General features: G+C 49.7%; 1 protein-coding gene across 1 annotated transcript in view; it reads right to left on the bottom strand.

The window, feature by feature from the left end:
• Positions 1–22,690, bottom strand: part of HYDIN (HYDIN, axonemal central pair apparatus protein) — a 155,189-nt gene that overhangs the window by 65,682 nt on the left and 66,817 nt on the right. The window contains exons 17-22 of the mRNA XM_009330382.1: positions 22,507–22,659; positions 13,790–14,028; positions 11,145–11,400; positions 9,058–9,201; positions 7,161–7,304; positions 6,008–6,321 (exon numbers count right to left, since the gene is read on the bottom strand). Coding sequence (XP_009328657.1) covers positions 6,008–6,321; positions 7,161–7,304; positions 9,058–9,201; positions 11,145–11,400; positions 13,790–14,028; positions 22,507–22,659 — 1,250 coding nt within the window. The remainder of the gene's footprint in view (positions 1–6,007; positions 6,322–7,160; positions 7,305–9,057; positions 9,202–11,144; positions 11,401–13,789; positions 14,029–22,506; positions 22,660–22,690) is intronic.

Genomic DNA, 22,690 nt, shown 5'->3' with positions numbered 1-22,690 from the left:
CAGAAGGACGAGCACCAGTTTCACTGGTGTCTTTGTGAGAGTCCAGCCTCACACAGGACAAAATCCCCGTTCTCTGGAAGGGTTTCTCCTGCGAATCCCTGTCTCGGCAGCAGCCAGCTCAGGGCTGAAGATGGGACCACAGCAGGGGCGCCGGGCTCTCCATCACCTCTGCACTAGGAAGCGCCTTGGACTAGAAGGAATCAGCACAAAAATCCCCAGTGCAGATTTATACCCCAAAATATGTGAAGATTTGACACATGGATTAAATTTGGCTTGAGCCCCTACTCCAAAGAGTTTAAAGATTTCCCAGCTACCCCGTGAAGACAGGGATGCACCAGCAAGGAGCACAGCGATACTAGAAACAACACTCTTGGGCAGAGCGATGCCAGTGGGATCAGATGGATTTTCCCTTAAGGAAAGCTGTTTGATGCACAGCTTGCAGGAAGCAGGAAAAGAGCGAAGGGTGAGAAACAGCTGGAGAAGTTAAGAGAAATGAGGTCTGGAAAATTATGTCACCTTACTCATCATTGCCACGCGCAACGACAGCGGGTCAGCAAATAAACAGCAGTAAATAGCCTATCCTGCCACCCAGATTTCATTTGACTGCTTCCTTAGTCAGTGCTGTGCCAGAGAGACGAAGTGGAAGCGACAGCAGCGGTTCCCGAATTGACGTTGGAATTGACACGTTCCAATTGATGTTGGAATGTGTCCAGAGAAGGGCAACGAGGCTGGTGAGGGGTCTGGAGAACAAGTCTGATGAGGAGCGGCTGAGGGAGCTGGGGTTGTTTAGCCTGGAGAAAAGGAGGCTGAGGGGAGACCTCATCGCTCTCTACAACTACCTGAAAGGAGGTTGTAGCGAGGTGGGGGTCGGTCTCTTCTCCCAAGTAACAAGTGATAGGACGAGAGGAAATGGCCTCAAGTTGCGCCAGGGGAGGTTTAGATTGGATGTGAGGAAAAATTTCTTTCCTGAAAGAGTGGTTAAACATTGGAACAGGCTGCCCAGGGAAGTGGTGGAGTCACCATCCCTGGAAGTATTTAAAAGACGTGTAGATGAGGCGCTGAGGGACATGGTTTAGTGGGCATGGTGGTGTTGGGTTGACGGTTGGACTCGATGATCTTGGAGGTCTCTTCCAACCTTAATGATTCTATGATTCTATGACACTCTTGCTCTGCCTCAACCAGGCTACGACAGCAAGCTGTTCCCACCAACCAGGAAAAAAAAAAATTTAAAATCGACATTTTGTTTCATAAACAGTAAAGCTCTGCAGAGAGGGGCCTTGAGCGGCAGCCTAGAAGGAATTAAAGCACGAGCCACCCAGGCAGCACAGGCGTAATGGCATTTATAGGGAGAAGGACGCCGTTTGCAATGCAAACGTACCTCGGGTTCCCACTGCGTGCCTTGGGTAACGAAGATGTTCAGAAAGCAAAGAGGGAAGTCGGCTGCTCCCCAGGTTTGCTAGCTGAACGTCGCTGGCAGAGCAAGAAGTCACCTGCCAGCCAGCGTTTGCTGACCGGCTACAAAACCAGAAAGCAACCCCCATCCAACCACAGCCCGCTCAGGGCACGGATGACACATGGACATCTCCCATGGGTGACACACGGACGTCTCCCATGCTTTGTCCTGATGGCAGGGACAGTCAGCTGCCTGACAGCACCTTGGGTGGGACGTGCAGTGCTTTTCACCCAAGGAATGCTTTCTCCTTCGCCTCCCTTGCCCTCAATCCACTCCTCCAACACCCTGGGGCTGCTCCCCAGTCCGCTGAGGGAAATGAAAGCTCTCGGGGTCTGTCACCCTTGTGCAAAGGAGAAGGCTGAGCCTCAGAAAACCCAAGTGTAACAGTTAAAGTGATTCCCATGCAGCTGTTCTGGGCTCGAACCTCTGTTGCAATGGCCCAGGTAAAAGTCCTCCAGGTGTTCAACAGCGTAACCGTTGGTCAGAAGTCCTGGGGCAGCAGAAGCTGTCTCAAACCTGCAGCTTCCCAGCAAATGAGCTGCGTAAAAGCAGTGTCGTGCTGGAAGGCACAGAGATAGAGGGTGCATGGTGAGGGTCACCATGCTGAAGGTGGAGAAGAGAAGCTTACAGACATGCTGCAAATGGGAAATCATCACTCCCCAACCTTCATCCTGATAAAGCATCACCAACCCACACACAGTATCCGGGTTTATGTCTCTAATATAGACTCGGTAACAACATATGCTCGCTTACTCCTGGCTCCAAACCCCTCCTTGGCACAAACTGTATTTACTTTTCATTCTGTCTGGGTGGAACAGGTAGCAGATTTCCCAAAGTCTCCCTTGCTTCAGCTCCCCAGTGTCTCTGTCCACGAGTACAGAGCCTCTCCGTAAGCCGTTCACAGCAGCCAGACTGCCACCCCAGAGGTGAAGCCTGCCCGGCACCCAGCCCTTGCTCCAGGAGACTCCCATCTCCGAAAAATAAGAGGCCACTTCTCTGCTACACCGACCAAACCACATGCAGCTGAAGGACACGTTCAGTGGCACATTTCCATCATGACTCAGCCCTCCTTTTCAAGTCACCCATGGGATTTAAGCAGGAAAAGTAGCACCCATGGGGCTACCAAAGCCCTAAACGTACTGCCCCAAGGAGCTGATAGCACTGGGGGTGAGAAGAGGGTATGCTCTACTGTCACTCATCTGAGACTCCCCAGCATCAGGGGCACGGTGGATGTATGCATTTCTGATGTATATTCTTGCTGCTGACGTTGCTACCTCTCCCCTCCGGTGGCTGACAGAGCACTGCTGTCAGATTTTTGCCTTGCACTGTTTTTCACTGTCTGCATTTTCCATTTCTTCCTCGTTATAAAAACAACAAAGCAAAAAAACCATCAAATGTGACACAGGATTGGTGGGGGGTTTCGTCAGTAACAAGGCTGGGATCTGGCTCACAGCGTGCAGCCTGCCAGGGGACATGGAGGGAGAGAGGGCAGAGGCATGAGAAATTACTAATGCCATAGGAAGACCCACTTGGGAGGAGAAAGGCTCCTCGTTTGTCCAAAACAAATTGGCCGAGAAAATCCTGGATGGAAAGGGAAGTGTCATTTTCTACCTGTTTAGTTCAACAAGCCCTTTCCCCAAAGAATCTACTGGCAATTTATTTGTAGCCAAGAAGCTCCCACTCTCCAGAGACATCAGATCAACACACAGAGGGGGTTTGACATGTGCCACGGAGGTGCAGAGCTCCCTGCTGATCCATCCTGGCACACGGACCGCTCGGTGTGTGTTAGCCCTATCCCAGGGAGGGAACATGTCTCGCATGAAGGGGACAAAGACGTGATGCAGGAACAGCAATGCTCAAAGTAAATGACAAGGCATGGATGCTTAATAAAGGATGGGATGAAAACTCTAGAGACCAGCTAAGTTTTGGGACGAGCCTTTGGCAGCCTTTGTCACAGGTCTCGAAGAAAATCCTTGTATATCCCTTGGATTTAATGTCTTCCTTTTGATGGGAATCCCAAACAAAGCTGAGGAGCTGGATACTGCCCTTAGAAAGGAGGACAAACCAATCCTGGCGGAAGAAACCTTTAAGGTAAGGAACATGATGAAGTGTTTGAATTTGGCTCCATTTCTACTATATCCTGCTGGGTGATTCTGGAGATCCATTCCAACGCCACAGAAAACATTTTGGTGCAAAGGCTTAACTCAGCTTTGAGCTACCAAAGGTCCAAGGGGTGAGGAGAGACTATTCTGTCTGTCTCCAACCACACAGGTCTAGAAGAGGAGTAACCACAGGAGATTTATGGCTCAGCAGTGCCAGAGAAGGGACGTGGGTTGGCTTGAGTTGGGCATGTCCAACCACACAGCAACGGTTGGACTGTGTTGCTTATATGATCCCTCTGCTCAAAGCGGCAGCAATGACTAATGAGTAAGGAGGAAAAAAATGGGTTGAATAATTAGAAGGAAAAAAAAAATATCTAAGCACACAGAGTCTTGTCCAGGCAAAGAAACAACATTTTTCTCTCCTGGCCAAAACAAATGCGTGTGTCTGATTGATGCTGGGAATCTCTGATGATGGGCTCCAGCAAGGCTAGATGTATGGATGGTTAAATTCTATTGATCTCACCTTCATGAGACCTGATGTTTGATTCCCTCGGTGTCAGACTGACTTAGTTTGATCTGATAATTTAGAACACCAACAGTGCTTAATGTGGACCAGAAATAATATCTGACATGCTGCCCTTCTGCCGGGCTCTTAATGAGCAATTTGAGGTGTTAATATCTTGGAGACCGTCTTAATTTCCAGCTCTGCCACGGAGGATCACATTGTGGCTGCTGAGGGACCCGGAGAGAGTACATTACTGCTTAATTAACATGCAGAGCCGAAAAGGGAGCTGTCGTAACGTCCACAGCGCTAACGAGCCAGCAAAGGGGCTACGCCAAACCCTTTGGAGCAGAGGCTGCTATCTCCTGCCAGATGCTCAGGACCCTCAACTGCTACCGACACAGCAGAGTTGGGTGACTCAGCATCCACTGGAAGAATGAGCACCTGCAGGCTCAGGGTCCAACAAAGCCAATTTAGGCGGAGACGGGGCAATTAAAAGCTGAAAACTGATTCAGCATTCACATCTCCAAAAACCTAAATTGGTTCTTAAAAAAAAAAAAAAGAGTAAAGATAAACAGGCAACCGGCCAAGAAGTGGCCCCAGAGGAAATTAATTCCACACAGGCTTCGCTGTAATGTGCTTGTTTCTCTGTTATTATAAAATATATGCATTGTTCTATCATCAAAATTAGATTTTCCCTTTAGCTTGTAATTAAACCCTAATCTAATTTACCGGGAGGTGACAGAGGCCTCTAAGCAGAGCTTACAGCCCTGCTCCCCTTTCCCCGCCCACCTCCCTTCACCTGCTTTTGCAGGCTTCCCTCTGCATTTTGGTGTCTGTTCTGAAGGTGCCACGCATCAAGAAGGGTCCCCACCAAAGACTTTTTACTTGGTAAGGCCCAGCTGTGAATGGGCTACCCCAGTGCCCAGGTCTTCTCCCCCAAGCCCTCCTCATAGCCATAGCTAATTTCCAGTTCCCAACAGGTCGTCTCCTCTGAGCCAGATCCTAATTCTCTAAACACAACTGTTTATTGATGATCTCTATTTGTAATAGCAGCACTTCAATGCACAACGGTTAACTTTGCTCGGTTTCCTAGGGCGTTATGGAAAAACCATTTGCTACTGTAATTAAAACTCCCCAGACTAGACTTTTGTACTATGCAGAGAGGCCACAGAGGGAGGAACTGCTAGGAACGTGTTTATAGATGTGCTGCAGCACGACTGCAAGATTGCTCTTGGGCTTGGAAACCACAGACCAGCGCTGGATGGCCCTGCCCCCCGGGGATGTTCAGACAAGTCCTCCCCACCAACATCTACAGCTGTACCCGAAGCGGAACCTTCCGTTTCGCTGTAAAACACTGAATAGCTGTTTCATGAATGTGACGTGCAGTTTAACAGATGAAAACTCACTTCACCAAGGTGGTGTTTGCCTCAGGCCACGAAGGTCTGAGAAAGCAGCTTTCCACGCCAGCTTGCTTTCCCAGGGGAAGCGGTATGGGGGCTATAGCGAAGCAGCAGCAAGAGACTGGGACAGCAGCCCATCGTTCTGGTGGCAGCGCCTGTGTAGGTTCTTAGTATGAGATGACAACAAACAGGGTTGGCGGGGAAGGAAAAGAGGTCACATTATATATCTGCTTGTCCAAGTGCCTAAGCATGGCCTTGTAGCTCCAGAGATAAAGCAGGATTCTAGGTTACAGGCTACGCGAAAAGTGTTGGTAGTGTCACAGTCTCAGCTTGGCCGGAGAACATTGCCTCCTTCCCAGCGTCAAACTGGTGGAGATCACCTATTCCCTGAGCATCTAGCCTGACCACGGCTGGTAGGCGTTATTTCCACAAGGGAAAGTTGAAAGCAATTTGTCAGATCCCAGGCAAACAGCCTTGGTCTTTGCAAAGTATAAACAGGACACCAGGAAGGAGAAGAGCTTTAAGGAGAGGGCAAAGGTGCACGTACCTCATCTGGTGCGTGTGGCTGTCTGTCAGGAACGACCAGTGGTACTGTACAAGAAGCGGGCTGCAGTTGGTCATCTCGACATAACGCACATCTTCAGTGTCGTTCAAGATGCAGCCAAAGTCCAGGGCCATGGTCTGGATACGGAGATTCGGAAAGTAGACTTCTCCCCGAACGGTGACCTGCTCCTCATGAGGATGCTCGAGAAACAGTATCTTCAGAGCCTTCTCTGCTACCCAGATATTCAAATCCTCTTTGTAAGCAGGGTTAAATTGGATGGAGAGATGAAGTTCCTCCCCTATCTCCAGCTTCATGGGCTGCAAGGAGATTATTATTATTAACCACCAGCGTGATGAAGTCCCAAGGTCTGACGGCATGAAAAGTGTAAATATTCAAAGTTTGACCCTAACGTGGCCTTCTCAGTTCGTCCTTCATTTTCTTTACAGTGTGCACCTGACCGCAAGCACCACAACACTCTTGTCTGAGACTCTCTCAGGCTCACATCTCTCTGCTCTGCATCAATATAAGAGCGAAATAAATATTTTTCTACTGAATTCTGGACCCACAAAAGCTATATGCTAAATACACAACCAAATCAGCACTCTGGCAAGCCAGGGCCTTTTGCCCTGACTCTAGAGGAACTCCTTTATCCTCACAGCACAAGTGCAATGGCATTGCAGCCTCACCCTTGCAGGTGCTAGTCACCGGCACGGCACAGAAACACCACATTTAGCAGAGTCCATATCCAACCCCTTCCACCGACGAGGGGGCAGGTGCCAGGGCAGCGGCTGGAGGAGCATCCTCAGCCTTCCTGAAAGCAGGGCTGCCCTTGAAGGGAGCAAGCTGCTCTTGAGGTTATCCGAGGATAGCTGCTGGAGAGCTGGGATGGTTTCCGGGAGACGCCTTTACTACATGGCTCGCCCAGACCTAGTTGCCTGCTCCCCTCTCCTCGTGTCTTAGAGCCAGGACATATTTCCCCAATACAGATGATATTTCATTTCCTTCAGCAACTCCTTTCGAATCTGATTTAGTTCAGGCCAGTCTACTGCTGACTCTAAAGAATAAACTTCTCTACTAGAAGACCTCCAAACAGAAACGCACCACCACACTCCTCCCTCTTCAAACCCCACCAGCAGGAAGGTCCACGGCTGCTCACCTGAACGTCTGCGGGGAGGGGCTGCCGGTCCGCATCGCAGATTAAGAAGGGTTGCTCTAAGGCGAGGACAATGCTGAGTGGCAGGGAGGAGATGTTTTTTAAAGAAAGAGGCTTGTACTGAAGAGTTAGGACATCACTGGGTTGCTACAGAAACAGGAGAGAAGGAAAAAAAAACCAACCTGAAGTCACCACGGACCTCCTCCCCCTTCCAATGCATTTCAGATTTTTCAACCCCAAAAGTGCATACATCTCTGCTTACTATTTTTATTAGTTTCTACCCTTCTAGAAGTTTTTTCTCTAAGTATATCAGATGCTTTTCATGTTTAGAAACCACAGCATCCCCTGGGGGAGAGGGAAACAGTCTCGTGTACAGGAGAGGGAATAGGACCCCGAGAGGACGCAGCTGCTTGAACAAGATCAAAACCAGAAAGTGAACCCAGGCCGTTTGCCTCCAGTTTTGTATCCTCTCTTGGGCAGAATGGCACAAAATTATTTTCACTCACATACAATAATTTCTTACAACCTTATTGGCTCTACTAGCCTCATAAAAGCAGTGATGCTAGTCAGAGGAGAAAAGCAAGCAGGATTTGGCCCGTGGTGGAAAGCCTGCAGCAGCCTAAGGTTAGCTTTGAACATTTACGTGCACATGCAGCCAGCTAGAAACCTCAACAGTCGGGTTGCGACATGTCTCCTGCTGCCCCTACTACAGTGACAAGGTCTCTCTGTAGCCTCAAAGCTAAGCTCAGCCTAAGCTATTTCTTCCTGTTTATGCATTGCTCTGGGCTTCCTGCATGGTTTATATGAACTAGACAGTGTTTGGGAAACTCGCTCTGGGTGTATTGATATCAAACAGCTGCAGTGTCATAGCACTCGATAAATCGGAGTGCGTGGCATCAAGCAGACCACAGGCAGACATCAGGAATAGCTGAAAAGCTTCTAATTAAATCTGAACTGCCTGCTCACAGGGTTTTGTGCTTCTCTGGATGCCCGGGAACCAGAGGAGAGACCTGAAAACACAGAAACTAAATAATGAAACATCTTCTCTTCTTCAGACACCTCGTGGGAGAGGGAAAGATGATGCAGAAGTTGGGATCCAGAGACTAAAGGGCACCCGCTTTGCGTTGGTGTTATCATCAGTGCAGCTGAAGGATGTCTGCAGGTCCTTTGAAGGAGGTGAGGCTTGGGGAAATGGAAAGAGCTAGCATCCATACCAACAGCAGAGAAGGCAAAGAGAGACAAGAGATGAGAGTTTTTCCTCATCAGCCTGAGGAGTTGACAGGAATCTCAGTTTTTCTCAGCTTCCCTACAGGGATCAGTGTTCAGACATCACCGTACCTTGGAGGACCCTCAAAAACCTCCCTTTATACTGAGTACAGAAACTGGTGTCTCTCTAGAAGTGGTCGTGATCCCCCTCTGCAGAGCAGCTGTAATCTCAGTTTTACTTGGGTAAAGTTAAAAAGTGGTCCCATCTCTGAAGACATCCTCACTTACTTTACACAGAGGCTCAGGAGGGGTGAGGAGGGGGTTTAGCATCGCTCAGCTGCAGCGATCTGCTCTCCCACCTGCAGCCCCAGCGTACGAGGTGGCTGTGCAAAGCCCACACTGTTCTCGTGGGTCCCACACGTCTCACCCTGCGCCCTTGGCTCGGCAGCTCAATTCTGTCTCCACATCAAGAAGGGCAGAATAGAGGTGGTTAAACTATCCCCAGCCTCAGAGGAGCGAAATAACAATCTCTGTGTTAAGGGCAAAAGCTTGGTCCCGCTCAAGTCAATAGCCAAAGCCCCGTGGACATGGAGAAGCTGTTTAACTTCCTCCTTTGAACACAAGCACCCACACCCCACAGGCTTTCAGTCATCAGCCACGCTAGTAAGTGCCAGGAGGCAATCCAGAGACTTACCTTCTCTGCCCGGAAAGTGATTTCCCTGGAGGACATTTGCAGAATGGGAGCAACGAACTCGCACGTGACATCCACTTGCATTATCTGTGCCTTCCCTGCCTTATTCCCCACGATGGCGTGACACAGCAGCCGCTCCTTCACTACCTGCATGCAAGAGTCGCACGTCACCCAGCGGGTGCTAGCAGGGCGTCCAGAAAACGCACTGCATTTGCTCGCCACCCGACTGTGGACCGTATTACCGCCATAAAGTTACGATCACTGGTCTCCTCAACAGGCCCCTTTTCTTTTTATGTTGCATCCTATTTATTCAGCAATAATGCTACACCCTAACATCCACAAAAGGCACTCGTGAGTCACGTGCTGCCTACAGTTGTAATAATCCCTGCCACAAATGATTATTGCTTTGACGTGCCCCATTGCTAACCATAATGCTTGCAGAAAGCTGTAGGAACTGATTAAAAAAAAATACAACTATATTAAGAGAAACGTGATAGAAGGGCCAATGCCAGCAAACCCTCCCTTGGAAGCTTAGCGGAAAGGATACATGGGAAAAACCCAAATAGCCAGCCTGCCTTCAGGTAAAGAGGGGATCACTCATTCCTAGGATGTACTGTGCCCTCCTAGAGCTGGTTTTAAAAGAAACCTCCCCAGGAAAGAGATGTCTTCCACTTCACATGAAAACCCTCTGCTTAAGCTGGATGCTCTTACATTCAAGACACTTTCCTGATTTCTCATGGTTTCACTTCCCCAAATTCCTCCCTTCATTTCTCACTCTTCCCTCCGATACACCACCACAACCCAACTCCTCCTCAGAGCCTACAGACTTCAAAATCATCTGTGTTGCACGTACAATGCAGGGAGTTGGGCTTCTGACCAACCTGAAGAGTATTAAGTTCTCAAGACCCAAGGAGGGTGGAAAGCCCACTCCCAGGGTCTTGGCTTTGGCTGCAGGAGCGAGGTAGCCACAGCTGAGCTCACAGATCCCCTTTCTGCTTTCCAGGCAAGACACCCTCACCAGTGCCCTGATCATTTTATTTCCTTTCTGGTAGCTTTTTCCCCTCTTCAGCAAAACCTTTGGGCTCAGAACTGCACAGGGACAGTCCCATCGCGGTCAGCGAGGTGAGTAATCAAGTCTTCCTCAAGCTACCACTGAGGCAACCCTTTAAAACACCTTTCAAAACACTAGTATCAGCAGGAGCTTAATGCAGATTTATTCCACATTCGCTTAAACATCTGTGCCCAGTGGTCCTGGAGCCAGGGAATGCGCACCAGGGTTAGCTGGCAGCTTCTCTGCAGAGTTGGATTTCCCCTGGAAAGAAGGGTCCAGGGAGGAGAACACCCAGTGACGCTGCTAAAATCTCTCCCTCTGAGCTGCCATCCAAGGGCGCTGCCAGACCTGGCTGCCCTTGGGACACCGGGGCTGGCTGAGAGCTTGGGGCGAGCTGTTATGGAAATATTGACAAAAGTCAAGCTGTCAATTATAATGATCCCTGGGAACCGTTTCCCACGTGGGGAATGTCACTCCGATCATTAGAGCTGACACGCTGCGTTTGTTTTTCTCCTCCAGGACTCAGTGCTACACAAGCCCTCTGCCCATGTTTGTCTACAGAGGAAAAATGAGGCTGCTCCCAGACACTCCCTCCCTTCACAGGCGTTTTGTTTTACTCCCTGCTTCCCTCAGATATATTACCTTGCATTTTTTAATTTACTTTCTGCCTGTGCTCCTAGACTAGGCAGGTATAGGTGTACACTTACTATAAGTGTAACTTATATTCTCTGTCCTTCCTTTCTGCCTCAGCACACGACACCTAGTAACCTGCCGTTTGCCCCTGAAGTAGCAATACTTCCTTCAGTCCGTATTTTGGTATCAGCAAGTTGGGTTTATGGTAGCTATAGGAACACGAAAAAGCCTTAGCAACTGATGGTGGCCAGCAAGGAAAGCAACTGGTGCTGCCATGGTAACCTGCGGCGTTAAAACAGTTTCTTGAAAGCACTTGCTCATTTTCTCAGGCAAATGTCAAGGGGCTGCAGAAGTCCCAGCGGAGGTGATCTGATGGGGAAGGCTCAGCCCTCGTGGGGGACCTCACCTGAGGAGTGCTGGAGGAGCCTTCCAGCATCATCTCCATTGTCTTGCCCGGCATCAGCTCCATCCTCAGCGGTCGAAGCTTAAACACAGGGCAGGCAGGTTTGGGGCTCTGGGAGGAATCTTTGCCCTTGGTGTTACTGACGGCAGGGAGATGATGGCGCTGGCGAAACGGGGCAAAACCTTCCGTTGTCCAATAGAGCTGATGGGTGCGGCGTCCTTTGTTTGTTATCTTGAAGTGGTAACAGCAGGGATCCCGGCTAGAAGAGAAGCAGAGATGGAAAATGTCATGGGAGGTGCTATTTCCCAGCGGTCACCCAGCTTCAGCACCCTGACGGTGTTATCTGTGTGCACGCTCGGCAATAAAGCCACCTCAGAAAAGGCTGACCTAGCTCAAAGCTTCAGCAAAAGCCCGACCTTGGTTGCCCCTAAGTTTAATCACCGTCCAGCAGCTGGTCTGTTTGCGTACAGCAAGGAAAAGCTTCATGAAGATCATCATCTCAGTTGCTGCGGACAGAGCATCACCAGCCGTCGGTGCTTAATACTCAGAGTGTTTTTCCAAAGCGCTCCCTGCAGGTCTCGCTGCATCGGATGCTAAGCTGGCCTGCCCCGGCTGCAAGTGGATGGAGAAACAGCTTCGCTGCCATTTCACCTTCCCCTTGGGAGCTGCTGCCTCAGATGGCTTCCTCTGAAGATGCTACTGGGTAGCTGCAGGGTATATAGACTCGTCTGGTGACCTGGGCGCCACTTGCCTCGCTGGTGGGACCCCTGCCCTAGCACCCACGTTATCCCCCTCATCCCCCTATCCCTCAGGGAGCATCCGACCCTCACCGCCCCCAGCATATCACCCTTTGCCTGAACAGTGCAGCTGGTTTTGTGTTTTAGGAAGAGAAATGCACTGTGAGAACACAGGATCAACAGAAGTTTCCCCGATACGAACACGGCAGCAAGACCAGATCTAGCCGCCGAGGGAATGGAGGAACAACAAGAGATGAATAACTAGAGCTAGATGTAAACCAAAATGAATATTCAATGGAAATTGATTCCTTCATGTAAAGAAACACTAACTGCAGGCTAGTCTGAAGTAATTATTTTACCCTCTATAAATCTGAGCATGATTGCATGAAATGACTTGTTCCTGCAACAGTTATTGTCTTTTTGAAAGGTACAGAATATGTGGCTTACAAAAATGCACGTCTGCCGTAAGCAGCTAAATACAAACACGGGAGTGACAGTACAGAACAAACTAGTCTTTGAAACAGGCTGTTAAAAAATGATGTATACAAGTTTAGTATGACATGGTTTATGTTGCGGACAGCAACAGATGAAAGCTTGGAGCAGCTCTGGGTAGATGCAGAATTTGTGGCTCTGGGAAAGCCCAGCCCATCTGAGGTGTTACCTGGTCCCACCCCAGCTCGCTCAGTGGCAGCTCTGCAGCCAACAGCAACGGCAACAACCCCAACCAGAGCCTGCAGGTGAAGGCGTCGAAGGGGGGCAGAGGACGATGACGTGAACCACGCTGATACTGTCCCCTGCGGTGCGCAAGCCAACTTGTAGCTGCGCAGAGCACAGGAAACGCTGGACAAGCGCCAACCTCCCTGCAATGTTCCTGCTTAGGTGGATGGCTTGTGGGTGCATATTTAAACCCCCAAAGTCTATCCTAAATGCTTAAGGTAAGATTAATCTGCTCTTTCTACCCCAAAATTTAGGTATCGGAGCACTATGGACCCTCTTTGCAGTCAAGAAAAGGAACAGGCACCTTGAGAAGACTATTCTTCCCATCCCAAGAGGTCTCCAACACAAGGCAAACAGCACTTTGAAAAGGCTTATTTTCCTCCCATTTATAAGAACGTGCCTGGTTTCAGACACACGCATTAGGATCAGTGAATCCCCTCCTCCGAGCTAAGCTCTTTCAATTAACGCTCTCAATTTATCCCACCCAACCTCAGCGGACTTCTCCTCCTCTCCCTTTCAGAGCTGGTCCTGCAGCCACCCTCGCTTGCCCGTGCCTCAGGCTGCCGCTGCGGCGTTGACAGAGCAGACAGCAAGGAAAGCAGGGGAGAAATGCGAGGAGAGAGTGGGTATATCTAATAAAGAGCAGCAAAGAGCAGCCCGGCAGGGGAGCTGGGGAAGAGAAGTGAACCGTGGGATGATACAGGGCAAAGACAAATTCTGCTGCTCCTCCAGGACTCCCAGACAGAGGGGAAATAAAACAGCACCATTAATTTAGTCGAGGAGTTGCTAACAAGCTACTGCCAAGGTTTTCCATGATACTCCATAGCGAGTGGAAAAGCAAGCAATGTTATTGCAGAGGGAAATATGTTTATACTTGTAATGTAGCATTTTTCAGCTGGAGGCTTCCGGGACCTGCTGTTTTCCTCCAAATCTTTATTTGATAAAGTGGGGAAATAAACGTATTATAACTAAGGGCAATTCAGTGACAATTTAGCAACTGGTTTCTATTTTGGTGGCTTTTGAGGGTATCTAATGACTTTCAAACGGCCATAAAAAGTTTCTAAAGGAATTCCTGTGGCTTCAGTGCAACAGAGCCAGGACCTTGAGCACTGAAGGAGAACTAGCCTGAAGGACTACAGCAAAACTCCTGCTCGCTGAGCCCACGGGAGAAGTGGGAGCTGAGAGATACCCTACCTGAAGTGGGGTCCCAAGTTGAGCTCCGGAGCAAAGGGTTTGTCGGTGACAATTGTGGTGCCGATGCCGACAGCCCGGACAGGGATGACGTAGGTATGGCTGTCCTCTATGAACAGGTTCACCTCGTCCTTGAATTTCTCAGTGTCATCCAAGTTTGCTATGACAGTCACAGACACCTCGGTCTCGGGGGGGATCACTCCTTTACCAGGTTCAATCCTCCAGCGCGAGCATTTGCCAGCCTGTAAGACAAGCCAAGCACTACCTTAGGATGGAAACCATGGTACCTGGTCTCTTGTGGGATGCAGGAAGAGGAAGGACTAAAGACATGAGGGTAAAAGACATAAAGGCTTAATTTCCCTAGATCTAAGCTACAGTGTCTGCAAACAGCAACTATGAGGGAGCTTATACAATCTGTATTTTACCCTCCCTTAACAGACTCACTTCATTAACCCAGTCTTGCCCAACCCAAGGGATGTTCATCCTCAGGAAAAGGCTATTCCCCCTCCAGTCTCTCTTTTGGAGTACGTACCAAGGGAAGCTGCTTCATCTGACCTGCCTTCCTGACAACGGTGGCCAGGTTTGCGTAAAGGCTCAAGGCCAGGGGAAGCCAGGACTGCTCATATCCCACCACGGCTGCCACACGGCTGGGGGATACTGCTGAGAGCCTGAAGGACAACTCTGCAAAACCAGTTGATCAAAACCCCAGCACCAAAGTCTTCTTTCCCAAGCATTAGGCAGTGCTTCTCAACGGCTCCTGAAGGACTGAAGTGCTCGGTTCCCACAGATCATCAGCTGCAGCGAGGTGCCCCACTGTCCTCGGCTTCGGAAAATTCAGCTATAAATGTTTACAGCAGGGCAGCAAGGAAATAAGCAGAAAGAAAACTAAGACATCTGCCCTGTGGACACAGCCCGGGCTTCCCAAGCACTCTCTTCCTTTGGTTTCTCATGGACCTCCCTCTACGGATGGAGCAATAAGGGAGCTGGACCCCTGGTCCTTCTAAAACCACATTCACAGGGAGCAAGCTTGCAGCAGAGAGAGAGAGAAATGTATGCAGTGCTCCCTGGCCAGCACAAAATGCACTGGGATGTAGATGTACGGCTTCGAAACGTCCACCACGGTGTTGGTGGTACCTGCACCCCACGGTTCAGTGCTGTGTTTGGGATGACAGGCACTACTCACCCAAAACACTGCAATATTGTAAGAGAAGAGGTTTTCTCCTTATTTTTTTCCATAGAAAGCAACGATGTGCTTGGAGGCCTGACAGGATCCAAGCAAGCGCCTGATCCAGGTGAAGTTAGCTTGAGTTTCCGTCCGTCAGCCTGGCAGCACTGAGCTCTATCAGGACACCAGCCAGCCCAAGGGAGAAGAGCATCAGAAAACCGAGCAGCACTTCAAAGTCATGGAAAGCATTTTAAATAACCCCCCCAAAACAACCTCTGCTAACGAGGGTAAGACTAGCTGGAGGCCAGGGAAGCAATAACTTGCTGAGCATTCAGGGTCCCAGCAGCGTGCGTAGGTGCCCCAGCTATGATAACCCCTTAGGCTGACTGCGCCCTGCATGGAGAGCGGGTCAGGCCTGCATGCCTGCATCCCAGGATGGAGCAACGCTAAAGGCATCAAAATTATTCCAGGCACTGGCAAAATTAATAAACTCAGCTCCATTTAATTTGTCCTCTAGAGCTGCAAGAGAAAGTCTTAAAAAAAGCAAGATGAGAACGGGATGGAGGAAGGTAGTTGGGCACAGGCTGACCACTGGGGCTCTGCTGCTCCACAAGGACCAGGCTAGGCTTTTTTCACTCCTACATCTCCCACATTCATTATTACCTACAATCTGTTCTCCATTCTTCTGGTTTGGGACCTCATACTCTGTTCGGGAATATTCTTACATTCCCTTTGAGGTCTGGCTAATTATCATTTTGTTTTCTGCACCCCTGACACTCCTTGGTTGCTGAGGAGAAGCAGTGCTCCAAAACCAGGCTGAACTCAGGGCATCTAGCTAGACCAGAAGATGGCAAACAAAGCAAAACCTGTCAGCAGAGCTCTACCTGCTTCTCCAGAGAGACTACAGTCATTGAGCCTCCTGAAACCATCAAAAAATCATCACCAAATTCATTTTCGCCTCAAAGGCCAGTGATGCACACAACCCCAGGCAGGTAGACAAGAGAAGACTGACCTCACTGACCACATAGGATCCCACCAACCCTCTTCTGTTGTCCCTTCATGCAGCGCGTAGCTGATTCACTAGCCTCAGAGGCATCCACTGCGCTGCCATCAGCCAAGGGCTACCCAGCCAACACGTTCGTACCGAGCCGGTGGGTGTTAGGTTTTCACTGACATTAATGTATAACTTTACCTCTGATTCATGCTGACACAGGGTAGCTTGCTTGAAAAGGAGACCTGATAGCTCTGCTCCAGAGGTGAATCTGCAAGTCTGCTATCTGACAAAGCTCATTTATCAAAGCTTGGCAACAAGCCGGGCAGTAAATTGTACCCAAGAAACTATTACTGAGAAATAACGATAGGCTGTCTCGATGGAGCCAGACTTTGAATTTCCCAGGGTGACCCAGCGCAGACCCACCATGCCCTGCCAGGCCAACAGCCCACTCCGGAGGAGCGTGATTTGCATGGTGTCCTCATTCCTTCGGTTAGCATTTGGTGTGGGTCCAAGGGGCAGCACAGCGCATCACTGAACAGGACACCTGCCAGGACCAAAAGGCTCTGCCGGGCCAGATTCACTCAGGTTTCTAGGTCAGCTTCTGCCTACACCCATCCAGGCTGCGTCCCAGAGACAAGAAAACTCTTGGAGCCATGCTAAAAAACTCCATCGCTTTAGAGACCAAGATCTAACTTCTGATAACATCCCTGCTACTTGCTCATCCCTGAATGCTCTGAAAAACGATGCAATAGCTGTACGCACTGGATAGACAAAGACGGTGGCTAGTTTTGTCCCTATAAGAGCTCGCGCTATTGGACATCAGAGTCCCTGAGTGCTAGGCAAGGGCAGGGATCAATCACTTAATCAAGAAGTTCAATGCCGAGATCATTAGCTTCTCCCAGGACAGATTTCCATTGTGAATAAGAGCTGCCAAAATTTGATTATAATGGACACCGGCGTGCATTGAGAGACGGATGGCTGGCTGCCCTAAGGGACGACTGAGGAGCCACCACACTCAGTTCTCTTGAAGCTACTTAAAGCTAGTTAATGAAAGTGATCTGGTCATTCTGGCCTTGCACGAGTGAAAGAGGAAGCAGAACTCAATATTAAAAATGCTGCTGTACTTTACCAAGCCACAGCTCTGATGAGAGAGCATTCACACCTTGTCAGGCTGACCCATCGCTCCTTGCAGAGGTTGCACATGAAGGGGAAAGAAAACCCCATCCTACATCAGTTGTGCACAGAGCCTTGTCCCAGGTGTTTTAGCAGTCCCGAGGTGGGGGACCCCGTGTTCTTCATTTCAAAGCTACTCTTTATCCGCACAAACTGCCTGTGGCAGAAAACAACCCAAAAGCACCCCGAGCCCCAGCAGGATGTGGAGATCAGAGCGTGAGGCTGGCTAGATGCTCCCACCGCCAACCAGCCTCCTCCTGGCACCTCAGCACCAGCATCTCCTCGGCAAAAGCATGGGGACCACTTTGGTTTAGCCTCTGTCCCAGCGCACCATCAAGGGGGAGTTTTATGAAATCAAGGGGCAGAGCCTGGCTTTAGAGCCAGTAAAAAAAAAAATAAAAATTAAAGTGTGGCACCCACTGCCACTGACAGTGGAGCCTCATTCGTCATGCTCGGTTCAGCTCATAGCAGACTGCTGAGTGAGCCAACGAAGTCCCCACCTGTGTCCCCTGTCCACAGCTCACCCCTCCAGATCCCATCTGCTCTCCCCGCTGGGCTGGGGAGACCAGGGCCCCCGCTCTGCACGTGGGGGTTCCCCAGCCAGGACATGGGCACGGCTTGGCCGGCTGCTGCCAAGCACGACGTTTAATAACCAAACTCCTCCCGCTTTTCCTTTGGGAAAAGCACTCCACTGAGTCACTCTTGCTTGTAGGAACATAATTTGCCTTCAAGGCTTCTACCCTTCTTTAATTCAGTTGGCCAACGGGTGCAGCTCAATATGAGCAGCTTAGTTTCCCTAGACGAGCAGAATAACAATTTCTTTGAATTACTGAAATACAGCAATTTTGAAAGGGCATGAACTCATATAAGATACCCAACGTGATCAAAAAAAAGCAACTCTTCCCTGTGGCCAGGTTTCAGGCGCCTTTTCCAAGGTCTCCTCCAAACCTCTGCTGCCCTTTTTAAGGGCCTAAGCCTGTGCAACACTGGGAGGGACACAGCCTTCCACCTTCCTCAGGTTTTCATACAACCGGTCGCCAGCACAAGACTGGACGCTCCTGGCCCTGACCCCTGTTCACGACCGATGCCGTGAGTTTCCAGGCATGGTCCAGCTCTGGCAAGACCAAACTGGGTGGAAATCAGCAAATTGGTACTGCCGTATTAGCAAAACACAGCCTTTAAAAGCCAAACCAATGGTTTAAGTCTAAAGGTGAGCTTTCAGAGCACCACGAGGCTCTGGTGGGACAGCTCTGGAAAGAGTTAAGCCTATGCATCTTATCTTCAAAAGCTCTGCTCATCTCGGAAGAGACCGCATATTCAGGGCCAATGCTGCCCGCATCCTGGAAAGTTAATTTAACACTCATTTCTAAATAGCACTGCAGATATCATTTGAAGGGCACGGCACTGTCTGCCTGTGTCTCGCTATGAGCAAACACTGACGGGGCTGGCTAATTATTCAGATGCTTGGGGGGGAAAAAATAATGTAATTTACAGTAGATTTAAAAATCACCCTCTTGCCAATTCAAGTCTGCTCCGACTTCACTGAGAGCAGTTGGAGAGAGCTATGAACAATGCCGACACGCTCTTCAAAGCCTTCCCTCCCCGCAGCCTGCACAATTCGCTCAGATAACAACAAAATCGCCCATCAGCTGGAACAAGAAAGAGAATCACTAAAGCAGCATCCCTTTACTGGCACTGTTTTTAAGTTTATCTCCACGTTTTGCTGTCTCTCCATATGGCCGTTTCTTTAATAAAGGGAATGTCGTCAAAAACTTGAGATAATAAGCAATGAAATCAGTAAATGAAACAAATCCTGCACTAACGAGGAGAGAGGCAACTATGGGAATGGGAACTGCGTGTTCTCCCCTTGCTTACACCAAGTTTGACCAAGAGATTTTATACGCTGCCTGAAAATCAGTTTATTTTCTCCAGTGAATCCCAGTGAGAAGATAAACAGCTACGGCTTTGTTTGTTTTAAACAAACAGAACTTGGTCTCTTCTGCAACGTCAGCTCCAGTTGAATCTGATGGCAGCTCACCTCTGGGAACGTGGAAGGGGATTTGCTCGCCAGGCACTCTCCTGAAGACGACGACACATCTGGCCGTACGACCGCTGCTGGCAACCAGGCAGCAGCGAGCTCCGTCAAGAGCCCAGGGCTCTGGATTAGGGAGGTCAAGGATCAGGTCAAAGGAGACAGGACCCCAAATTAGGAAATGGAGCACCATCACTAGAAGAGGAAGTCCCAAGCAAGGTTTTCTCTCTCCTCCCTCATTACAAGGCACCAGCAAACCACCGATTGCCTCCCTGCGGTAGCACATAACAGACCCAGCACGGTGGTTATGCAGGCAGAAGAAAGCTGCCACTGATTAACAAAAATTACACCCTAGGCCTGTCTTTTCTTTCCTGATCACACAGGTGTGATACGCAGCTGCCTTCCCTGATGCCGACAGATGTCATTCTTAGTAGCCGAAGAAAAGACCCCCGGGAAGACAGAGTGACAAAGAACAAGTAGGAGATGATCAAAGAAAGATGCTTTTTCCTCTCTGCCTTTCTGCAGGAAGAGCAAACGCTTCCATTAAACAATATAACTCCTCTGCACTTGTCAATATGGCAAAAAGCAGACACTTAGGGAAACAGGAAAAGAAGGTGACAGCAGCAGCAAGGAGGAGAAACAGCCGCCTTTTTCAGCGGGTCGCATCAGCCCCCAGCTAAGCTGCAGCAGCTCCTTCACGTTGACCTATTCCTCCAGTCTTTTCTACCCATGAAAAAGGCAAACCCTCCCCTTGCTGGTTCCAGAGAGTGCTCTGAAAGAGCTGCCTGGCAGCTGGGAAAGCAACCTGACAAGGAAAAGTACATCAGACAGACCCAGGATCCAGTGGATGAACATGGGGTGACACACTGGTCCCAAGGGTCACAGACCTGCAAGATACCCTGGCAAGCAGGGATAAGCCAACAGAGGACTAGGGCATGAAGTCCCTACACTCCTCTTCAAACCCCAAAAGCCCCACCTCAATGCACAGCTTTGGAGGTTTTTTATTTCCTTCTGGCAGCAGGAGATGCTCAGTGCTGCTCCCCACAACTCATCCAACGGAGAGAAGCGAGAATAGGGGTACAGGGAAGCCTGTGCACGAGGGGTACTCCAGGTAATTCCTAAAGTCACTATCCCAAAGCAAAGTTATCAACAAAAAAGCATCTCGGCTTGCTCTTTTCTTCTCCCACAAAGCTAGAAGAAAAGCTTGACTTGACAGGAACAGCCACTTGCATGTGATGGTTAAGAACACCACCAAGGTGGCGGCATGGCCATCTGCATTACAGCATTTTCCTTTTCTGTTTCCAACAAGACACCAGCCTTTTACTTGCCCTGTTGCTGCCCCTTAATTTAATCTCATTCAGTCTGTTGAGCTGCCAGTCAGCGCGCTGTAACATTGCAGATCCAACGCTGCTGTGAAAATTTCAAATCAATAGCTCTTTCTTTCAAGTGGGGACCGTGATCCATAAGACTAACTGCAAACAGTCACGGTTTCGAGATTGGCCATCAAATGGGAGACAGGGAAATCACGGCTTGCCATCCTGCAGCAATCTCCAAGCAAGAAATCAAAGCAGCAGCTTTGGCATCTTAGAGAACACAAGACTTGAGTTAAGGGGCACAAAAGTGAATGAAGGATGCCCAAGTCACCCACCAGCTAGGCTAAGGGACAGCCGGAACCAGTTCTGCTCTCAGAGGTACATGTGCCGTTCACCCTGACACCCAAATGTATCTCAAATTTTATCTCCAAGATTACACAGTCCGCTCTTCTTCCCATCAATAAACTGCCAGGCAGCCTAAGGCAGCAGCAAAGGGCGAAACTTCAACTGAGGCAGCAAAACAGCACCGAAGTAGGGCAGCTGCTGAGGGCAAGGGAGTAGCTCGAGCACATCTCGCCTGCCGCAGTGCTGCTCCCATCAGACAGGCTCAGCATCACGGTGTTGAAGAGTCTGAAGAGCCCTTGTTGAAACGGCTGATCGAGCGGGTTCCCAGGACCTGCCTCCTTGAACATCTCCCTGATATCAGCAGCTATCCTGAGAAGCCGAGATGCTCACCATGAGGTAACTCAACCCTGTGAAGTCAGCAGAGTCCCTCTTTACTGCAGGAAAAGAAACCATCCCTGAACCACCTCATATTATTCTTCTATCTGTTGGTTAGCCACAAGATTTGCAGCGATTGCAGTGAAGCAGGATAGGATTTATTGCCCAATCCCATGAATTAGGGCACTGAGGCAATGAAGAGGCAGATGTACCCCTGCAAGCCCCCCAGCTACACTGCAAGCTGCCCAGGGGAGGGAGGGAAGGGATTACACCGGGACAGCAGTACCGAAACAGAGCTCTGCAGGTCAGTCTTGGGTACAAGCATGCAAAACCCATCATTTATACACCAGTACCACCCATCTGAGGTGGCTTGCTCTCTGCAGAGATGGAAAGCAGATTTTCATTGTGGAGTCAAAGAAAGCTGCCCACTTTGAGGTTACATTTATCCTCCTGGGCACAGAAACTGGAGTGAAACAGCTGGAAAAGCAGCAACAGGGAAATCCAGCCTGGGTTAACCAGCCCCAGAAGTTCAACCCACCTAGCACAGCGAAGCACAAACCTCCTCCAAACCCTGTTTTCCTGCCCCGATCCGCCTCCCCCCAGTGAGGAGCACATCCATCCAGCCTCAGCACGCAAGCCCTTCCCAGCTGCATCATCCCTGCTCCTCCTGCCAGGGAAGCAGCCAAGCTCTCCTCCTGCTATGCAGCTTGTCGCACTACGCAGCCTCCACGAATTAAATAGCCTTTTTCTGCAGCTAGTCTCCAGAGACGCTCCGCAACGCTACGGAGTCCACAGACTCCATAAGTACGCGACCCTTACAAGTATATTTTTGTGCAATAACCCAGCTGGTTTGACCCCCAGTAGAGGTGAAACTCACCTCACCATGAGCAGTTTGAGGACAGACCCTAGTCTCTAGTGGTAACAGGAGTTTGAGGCACCCAGCACGCAGACGTAACAGGGAAACCGCAGGGAAACCCATGCCCTTTCAGGAGCGAAGGGCCACAGGGTTCTCTTGATCTCAGAGCTTCAAAAACGTGACTCTCGGAGCTAAATACCATCCACAAAATAAAGGGAGAACTTGTAAAAATGATCCAGACTCATTTCTGCTCAAACATCTATGCAAATTCTCGATTTTACTGAGGGGTCCCCCAGCTAAAACTGCCCCCAGAGCCAGGCTCCTCTTGCTGCGTTGTGGTGGAATATCTTGCTTTCTCTCTTAGATCGCGATACGGAAGTGTTGCATAGTCACAATCTAGTGCAATCAAGTCACAGGCTGCTATGGACCAGTCATTTTTGTTGGAAAATAGCCCCACAGATGCTTACCATCTCTGCCCAGAAGGATGCAGGGATGACAGTCTGATTGGAGAGGTGGAGAGTTCGGGAAGCATCTTGTAGAACTTGGATACTGCCGAAATTTATCTTACTCGGATGCACGTAGACAACTGGTCCTTCTCCAATGCTCACTAAATGGATTTTCTGCTCCAAGGAAGCAGGTAGGAAGGAACAA

This window comes from Pygoscelis adeliae, unplaced genomic scaffold (assembly GCF_000699105.1).
Source record: "Pygoscelis adeliae isolate BGI_AS28 unplaced genomic scaffold, ASM69910v1 Scaffold458, whole genome shotgun sequence".
NCBI classification, from domain to species: Eukaryota; Metazoa; Chordata; class Aves; order Sphenisciformes; family Spheniscidae; genus Pygoscelis; species Pygoscelis adeliae.
Note: the sequence above shows the minus strand (reverse complement) of the source record. Positions and strands in the feature narration are given on the sequence as shown.